The sequence below is a fragment of the Phaseolus vulgaris genome, chromosome 2 (assembly GCF_051622355.1).
Source record: "Phaseolus vulgaris cultivar YP4 chromosome 2, ASM5162235v1, whole genome shotgun sequence".
Taxonomy (NCBI): Eukaryota; Viridiplantae; Streptophyta; class Magnoliopsida; order Fabales; family Fabaceae; genus Phaseolus; species Phaseolus vulgaris.
This window is the reverse complement of record NC_143499.1, coordinates 25,755,634-25,764,621: the sequence shown is the minus strand read 5'-3', so window position 1 is coordinate 25,764,621 and position 8,988 is coordinate 25,755,634. Positions and strand designations below refer to the sequence as shown.

At 34.0% G+C, this 8,988-nt stretch overlaps 1 protein-coding gene across 2 annotated transcripts; it reads left to right on the top strand.

Annotated features, from left to right (window-relative positions):
* The first annotated feature begins 935 nt into the window (after positions 1-935).
* Positions 936-8,661, top strand: LOC137811082 (oligomeric golgi complex subunit). Of its 2 annotated transcripts, none has more exons than XM_068612670.2 (11): positions 936-1,367; positions 1,473-1,525; positions 3,294-3,441; positions 3,545-3,652; positions 4,172-4,239; positions 4,433-4,556; positions 4,827-4,973; positions 5,079-5,336; positions 5,423-5,707; positions 6,980-7,126; positions 7,957-8,661. In XM_068612670.2, the coding sequence occupies exons 1-11, from the start codon at positions 1,122-1,124 to the stop codon at positions 8,473-8,475; spliced, it is 2,103 nt and encodes a 700-aa protein (XP_068468771.1). In that variant the 5' UTR covers positions 936-1,121; the 3' UTR covers positions 8,476-8,661. The 2 variants fall into 2 exon arrangements, with proteins under 2 accessions (XP_068468771.1, XP_090154558.1); XM_090298432.1 differs by having other exon boundaries at positions 995-1,367; positions 4,172-4,294.
* Positions 8,662-8,988: the final 327 nt, after the last annotated feature.

Below are 8,988 nucleotides of genomic sequence, written 5' to 3'. Positions count from 1 at the left end.
TTGGATTAAGGCCCATCTTATTCTCCTTACTCCCTTCATTTTCCCCCGTTTCTCTTTGATAAAAGTACTCTTCGGAATCAAGTTTCTGTTTTGTAATTTAAAGAAAAAAAAAACTCAACTCATGTTTTGCTATTTTTTAATATGAAACAAAAATTTGTTTTCATTGAATAGGAAGAAGTGAAAGAAAACGAAAAGGAGCAATGGAGAGAAGAACAATGTCAAAAGAAAAAATTGTCTCATGAGGAAGAAGATAGTGAGTGGAGGAAAAAGAGAAAATGACTAAAAGAGAGTGAGAGACCAAAATGTTAGTGTCTCACAGTGTGATGAGCAGAGACTCCAATCTTAACTGAAGATTTTTTCACATTTAATTCTCAATCGTGTTTTAAAGGAAGGATCTGTGAAGAGTGAGAGTGAGAAGATAATTTGTTTAGCATGCGCTATGAGTTAAGAGAGTGGGTGTTGGTTCCTGCCCCTCAATTTGGACCTTAAAAATGGGGGAGGGGTGCAGGAACTAATTCCCAAAGACAGTTTCTTCCTGCACTCTCATATTTTTAATTATGTAATATTTTAGATTACGTAATTCAAAAGTTTTTTCTAAATTCGTAATTAGTTTCTGAATTACATAATTTGAAAGCTATTTTTTAAATACATGATTAGTTTTTGGATTACATAATCTAGAAGTCTTTTCTAATATGAGATTAACTTTTAAATTATGTAATCTGGAAGCCTTTTTTCAAATACGTGTCCGATGATATAATCCAAAAGTTACTCTTAAATTCAAATTTCTAGATTATATAATCCGAAATACTATTTTTTAAAAGTATATAAGTTATTTCTAAATTCAAGATTAATTTCTGAATTATCTAATCAGAAAGGTAACACAAGAAGGATAAAAATATATTTTCATATTTTATATGGGGTGACAGGAGAAGATATGGGTGCAGGAAGAAACAGTCATTCCCCATAAAATTCGGGCCTATATCCAAATAAGCCCGTCAAACTTTGAATCCACGAGACACGACCGGTGAGAGTCCTGAACCGGGTTTAACGAACAAAATTGCTTGAAACGAAGAAGCTAGTTAGAACAAAGATCTGAACCGAGATCGGAGAGGAGGAGGAAGATGAATAAGAAGAAAAAGACAATGGGAACGACGGTGGCGGGTCTAGCGCCGGGTCTTTCTCGGAAGCTGAAGAAGGTTCTAGTATCGAGGATCGACACGCCTGATCTCTTGTCTTCGCTCAACACACTTTCTTCCTTCTACGACGAAAACACTCCTCAGGCGCGTCGCAACCTACGATCCACCATCGAGAAGCGTTCTCTCTCCATTAACGGAGAATTCCTCGATGCTTCCCACGCCGCGCAACTGGTAATTACTATTCCACCGTCGATCTTGCAAATCTTCTCTCGCGGTTTCATCGCTTGCTTCCGCTGTTCTGATCCGGTTCATTTCTTTCTGCATTTTCTTTGTTAGGCCTTGGATAGCGTGGAGAGCGAGGTCGATGCGCTCGCCGAATGCTGCGACAGGTTTAGATTTCTGTTTCGAAGGCTTCCTTAGTTGCAATTCGTTGTTTGCGTGTTTATCATTAAGTTGACGCTAGTGTGCTTGATGCCGGATTTCGTTGCTTAGTAGAATGCTATCGAGTTCATTCGCTTCTATCGCTTTGTGTCCTGGTAATTGACTGTGAGATATGAAACTGTCACATTGCGCTGGAAGTTCTTAGTAGGCTCAAATATATATTACTGCTGAAATAAGTATCCAAAAGTCGAAATGAGACAATTTTGGAAAACTGGACTAATTAGTCGTTGATCATTTTCCATCTTGATAAAGAATATATGCAGTAGAAGCATGGTAATAGTATGGCAAGGCAACGGGTGCGGATTTGACTATACTAGTTTCCGAAATTAAGTTCATACCCATCTCTATCCCTATCCTTATCTCTATACCTATTCCCGTTGGTTTTGAAATTTGTGTCCCATTCCAATCCTTATTTCTTAAGGAAAAATGATATTATAAAGGATTTAATGTAAAAAGGACATATACTTTATTTTCTTCAATGTCAAAAGGATATGCACTTTATTTTCTTCAATGTCAAAAGTGATATACATTTTTTTTTCTTTAATGTCAAATTTCAAAGAAGAAATTATAATTGCATAGATATTAAAATAGAGTAGCAAATAACAATTGTATAAATGTCAAATAGTTATATAAAATAGTAAACAATTACACATAATTGAATTTTCATTACAAGGTTACTTTTGCAAATGTTGAGAGGGAAAAGTATCTCGAGGGTTCAGGTGAACTTGGTGGATATAAAATGACTTGAAGTGTTTGGGATTCAAGTGAACTTGGTGGATATAAAATGAGTTGAATTATTGTGAGAGAATAGAAAATTGTATAGCTAAAGAATGATTCTTCAAATGAACCAAAACAAATGAGCAAATAGAATAATGAAAATAAGTTTTTTAGGTTACCTAATAAACTAAGAGTGTTTTAGTAATTTGAAATGGGAACAGGACAGGGCAGATTGTACATACTTATCTCCGCTCCTTACCTGATCTAAACCTGTACCCGTGGTTGGTTAATGTGGGGATTCTCCGTCATAATAAAGACGTGTTTGTGTGAGTTTATTTGTCATCCCTACATGATAAGCATATTCACTAAAAAATGATCTTAGGCTTGTATATTGTAAGTGAGAATAATGCAGTTAGGAGGAGATAGTTTCGTTGTGTCCTGATATTCAACGTTTTATTTAGAACACTTATTATTAATCACTTGTTTCTATAGTTTTATAACTCGGATGCATTTTATGCTTCACATGCAGAAAATAATAATAATAAAAAAGCTATAATTAGGTTGCTCAATGCTGTACTTCGTGTGTCTGGAGTTCTGGTTTGGTTTAGAATGTTTCCTATCACTTGATACGAAGTTCTTGGGATAAGTGGATGGTTTGGGTGAAAAATTTGCTAAATTATTGTACAAGGAAGGCAGTTCCACGCTAGCAAGCATATTAGAGCTGCGTATGATTTGTGATCAAAAGATTTAATTTTTATATTTGTTACGGAATTTAGCTTGTGATTCTCAATTTTGGTTTAGCAGCACAGCTCCATAATAACCAGTTTGTGAGTCACGTCTGTTTGGTACTACAGCACTCTGTTGGGGTTAGGATTTTAAAGTTTTCCTCATAGCTTGTTAATTTTACCTTTGAAAATTGAAACTGTCTCATTGTTCTTTCGAAGAGAATAAATTCTTTATTCTGGTACTGATAAAATTTGAGGTTTTATACTTTTACAGGATAGCAAAGGCTTTGAATAGTTGTAGTGCTAGCACTACTGACATTATCAGTACCACCGAGAGGCTCAAACAGGAGCTTGAAACTACCACACAAAGACAAGAGATTGTAGCATGTTTCTTACGGGATTATCAGCTCTCCCCTGAAGAGGTTTAAACCATTGTTTTATGACTTGACTTTAACTATGGCTTTGTGAATTAAGTGAAATAGATGTATTGTAATCTTCTTACAATTAGTTGTTGATTATCTGTAGATAAACGCACTTAGGGAAGAGGAGCTGAATGAAAACTTTTTCAAGGCATTATCTCATGTCCAAGAGATTCATGCCAATTGCAAAGTATTGCTAAGGACACATCATCAGGTAATCTTCTTGTCATCTTTATCGCCCTATTTTATGTGTTGTGCAATACTAAACCTGCTGTTAGCAATCTGAATTCTGAATCCAAATTGCGTATATAATTACGGGTTTAATTTGGAATACTAGTCATTCTCCGAGGCAATATTTTCTCTCGTTGACTAAATGATTATAGTTATGCTAGCTCACTATGCTGCAAAGTTGGTAATAGCGTTACAAAGATGAATGTGAAAAATATTATTGACAACTCAAAATGCATAGTAAGATGTTCTATAATTAAATAGAATTAGATAAATATTATTCACTTAAATCCTTTATATTTTTATATGAGCTATAAATGACCAAAGCAACTAAGTCTTTCTATTTCTTCATGTTAATAATTGTTTTGTTGCGCGCTGTTTACTTTTCTGTGACAATTTGCACTCTATATTATTTTTTTCAGGCAGGTTTGCCCCAAACTTAGCTGCTACTTTATTCGTTCAAAATAAAATTACAATTTTATTAAATTAAGGAATTTCATTGCAGCGTGCTGGTTTAGAGTTGATGGATATGATGGCTGTTTATCAAGAAGGAGCTTATGAACGTCTATGCAGGTGAAGATTCATCTAGTTCAGCTCATATGGCTAGAACATGAATTGTATTTTATCTGTGAGTTACTACAAGTATGAAGTGTGAATTTTAATTTCTGTATTGTTGATATAGATGTCAAGAATAGATATTTGTTTCTTTGTACTAAGATCAACTAGATTTATCATATATATAACTACTTATAATTTTCATTTCTAGGTGGGTTCAGGCTGAATGTAGAAAATTGGGGGACACTGACAATCCGGAAGTTAGCGAGCTTCTGAAAACAGCTGTGCGTTACCTCAGGGAAAGATCTGTCCTTTTCAAGTATTGTGCAGAAGAGGTAATTCTGTCATGGATTTAATGAACTGGCTCTAAAATTGATAATTCTTGTTTTTATTGGGATTTCAAATTTGCCATCTTCCATGTTAGTATGGAGAGATTTTGTATTATGAAGCATGTTATGTTGCATCATCTATTAGTGTCGATTATAAAAAATTGCTAGTGGACTTCACATCATAATAACATATAAAGAATATTCTTATTCTCAAATTATGGAAACTTGGATTCCTTAGCTTGTGCATCAGAAATTACTGATTTACTAATTTTGCAGGTTGCCAATATGAGACACAATGCACTATTTAGAAGATTTATAAGTGCTCTTACACGTGGAGGACCTGGTGGATTGCCTCGACCAATTGAAGTTCATGCTCATGACCCACTGCGTTATGTCGGTGACATGCTAGGCTGGTTACATCAGGTATGACATGAAAAGCTTGTGGATGAATGCTTGGAGCCTCTTCTGAATGTTATTATTCTGCCATGTCTTGTTTGTTCATCATATGTTTTTTTTGTATGTATGCAGGCCTTAGCATCTGAACGTGAACTTGTAGCTGTGTTGCTTGATCCAGATGCTATTGTTGATTCTGGACCAAAGCAATTCACCAACAACACTGAGAATGGCTCTGGGAAGACAGAATCTGACTTGATGTTTGTTCTTGATAGAATTTTTGAAGGAGTATGTAGACCGTTTAAATTGAGAGTTGAACAAGTTTTGCAGTCTCAACCAAGTCTTATAGTATCCTACAAACTCAGTAATACACTTGAATTTTACTGCTACACTGTGAGTGTTCTCATCTTCGTCCTTTTTTCTTGATTTTAGTTATCCCATATGTTTATTTATTTTTGTGACTTCTGATGATCTTATAGATCTCAGATTTACTTGGGCGAGAAACTGCACTTTGTAATACACTATGGGCACTGAAAGATGCTGCTCAGAAAACATGTTTTGATATTTTGAAAGTTCGAGGGGAAAAGCTTTTGCGGTATCCCCCACTTGTTGCTGTTGATCTTTCCCCGCCACCAGCTGTGAGGGAAGGGGTATCTGTACTTCTTGAAATAATTGACACCTACAACAGTGCAATGGTTCCTGCTTCTGGTCAGAAACCTGCTTTTGGTCCAGTTGTATCTGCTATACTGGATCCAATAATTCAGGTATGCTTCTCAATCTGTTACCTGCATTTGATAATTGATAGCATAATCATTCTGTGTAGTCATGAAAGAAAATGATGTGAATTTGTAAATATTATTATAAAATTTGATCTTGGTAATATAATATGGTCACTTAGATAATCATTTGATAATAGTTGTGCTTGAGATTTTAGCTTTATATGACACCTTTGATGCCCGAATACGATACGTGTATTGACTACTGCATGTAGACATGTCGATTCGTCTCATATTAAAAAGTATGTACTTATTCGTATATAAAATTCACAAAATAAAATTGATGTTATTGTATTTCTTTTTAAGAAATCATATTAAAATTGAAAATCATTATTAAATGTTATCCAAGTCAAACTTATGAAACTCAAATGTACATACCAATTATAGTTTACTACGAACAAATGGTGAGAGTAAGAGATGCTTCTATCAACATTTGTTATCACAATACTTGTTTTTTTAATTAAGTGCCATGGTACTCAAATATCAATTCCTGAAAATGATTTCATGGAATAAATCACAAAGATTATATATTTTATGTATCTTTAATGTCTGGAAGTATATACAAATGAAAACCATGATAGTTATATATACTAGTGGAATGTTATATATGAGGCTATTTTAGGAGAAAGGGGTTGGGTTATGGGATCTTTGGTGCGTGTTGTCTTATTTCACATGGGTAATAAATAAGTGGCAGACCCTCGCTGATTAAGTCTTTTATTTGATTAAGGTTTAACCAAAGGACTATGAGAATTCATAATACAGGACTATTAGTTGTACCAAAAAGCAACAGTTCTAACTTACAAGCATTCTTTCAACGTATATTAAGCACTCTTCTATTTTTAGTTACTGACTGATACTCTACAGTACATATTTTAAATGTAAGTGTATCAGTGTCAGATAAAGCTTAATTTTGGGAGAAAGGGTCACGCCTATTTTTAAAAAAATTATCGTACAAAGTTGGCAAAAATAAGCAATTGTCTTTGAAAGTTGAGGCAAGTTGGCATTTTTATATTTAGCAACTGTCTATCAATCGGCCCTTGCTGTAGACCCTTGAACTATTTGGCTTTAGAGTGATAATAATCAACTTTTTATTTGAAGAGTATTTGATATTGTATCATAGGAGTACTTGTTTTCCCTTTGTTCCCCATAGTAAAACATTCCAATTTCAACAGAGATCTAGATTATGGTTATTCATTTTCCATTGGCTGTTATTTTAATGAATCATTGGAGATCAGAGCTTTAGCTTCCTATTTGTTGCAGATGTGTGAACAAGCAGCGGAGGCACACAAGTCAAAAGGAGTTGGTCACTCATCAAGGAGGAGTAGGACGAGTTCTGATTCTAATCAACATACTAAATCATCAGTGGACGCAATCTTGTCAAATAGTAGCTCTGCTTCATCCTCACTGGTCCGTCCTTGCTCCTCTTTTTTTTACATTTAACTAAATTTTCCCTTCTCTTTTGAGTTTTGCAGATATTTGCTGCTTGTAGGATTTCAGTGTTTTTTTTCCTTTAACAAACTTCTGGTTTTGCTATAACTTTATTCCTCTGCATTTTAATAATTTTTTATTCCCATTTTATAATATATATATATATATATATATATATATATATATATATATATATATATAATGAGAGAGAGAGAGAGAGACAATGCTATTGGGCACTAATTAAGAAAACAAAAGTGGAAAGTATTCAATGGAAAAGAAAGAAAGTTTCGTATTGAAAATGCAGATGTCATGTAATACTTTTGAAAGTAAATAGAAACACTTAATATATTTATATTTCTTTATCAGTGTCCTTAGTATACTCTTCTTTAGTAAGACAATATAAAAATCTTAATGATCTGCAGTTGTTTGTGTCTGCATGTGCTATTCATTTGCCATGTTGGTGCATGAGTCTATCTATACATCCTTTTAAAATCAGTCCCACCAGCAATTAAATGAAAACTTTATTTGGAATCTAGAGCCTGAAATTGAAGTAATCTGTAATTTTACTGGAAATTTTCTAAGAGAAATTCCATGTCATGTTGTAAATGTATAATCTTGTGGACCAACAAATATAGTTTCATACTCCCATTATTCCAGGTAAGTGAAAGGAATATGGGAGAACTTTAACATATATGTAATGTATCCAATCTTTATAAAAAAAATTAAATTCCTTGTGGAAGTTTTATGCAATAGAATATCTTTTGGTTCTGTGCGACTTTTGCCTTAACGCGTGTGCCATGTGTTGACAGACTAGTGAAACCCCTTCAAAGATCTTTCTCATTAACTGCTTGTGTGCCATTCAACAACCTCTATCTGGATACGAGCCTGTCGCTGATTACGTAAATAGACTCGGAGCAATGATAGATAATCACTTACGTGTTCTTGTGGAAAAAGAAGCCGAAGCAATCTTAAGAAGATGTAATTTATCAGAAAAGATGCCGCACTTGCGGAATTCAATCCACAAGGAAGGGGAGAATGAAGTGGGTACCCCATTGGCTGAGAGGGAGGACACTAGTCCAGCCGTTCTTTCGGAGTGTTTGAAAGCTCTGTTTGGCCTTGTTTTGGGAAGTGAAAGTTCCCTGCCGGAATTTGAGCAGATGCAGGTTCCAAGGTTGCGTTCTGAAGCTTCTATTGGCGTGGCCAGGTCGTTGGCCGAAGCTTACGAGCTTATTTATAAGGCTATCATGGATCCCAAAAATGGTTACCCGGACCCCAGGGCGTTGGCAAGGCATCCGCCTGATCAGATAAGAACTATATTAGGAATATAAGTTTTGTTTTGCTTCGTTTATTTGTTTAGCTCCGACCTCTTGTTCAATATGTTCATTTTGTTTGCTAATTACGTATATAAACTCTTCTCTCTCATTTTGGATTTTACTCCTCTACTTTTCAATAATTCTGTAATCTACTATTAGCCTTTGAGATGCTATATTGGAATCTTCGATGTTGTTGATGTACTTTTTTTTTTAGTTTTACTGTGACGGACTTCATTTTTTTTTCTTTTTCAAATACACGTGGCTAATGTACTAATGTAGTTTCAATCACATAGTTTTCAAAATATTTATTTCTTTTCCTTATCAAATTAGATTTGGGTAGATTTAGATAATCATTTCTAACATTAAACATTAATAATTTAAACTTAAATTTCGGATTCCTAAAATCATTTTTTATACAATTGAAATTTAATTCAATTTCAATATTATTTAAATTTAACCTTTTTATTAAAATTAAAATTAAATATTATATATATATATATTATATAATTATATATTCTATATTATTAA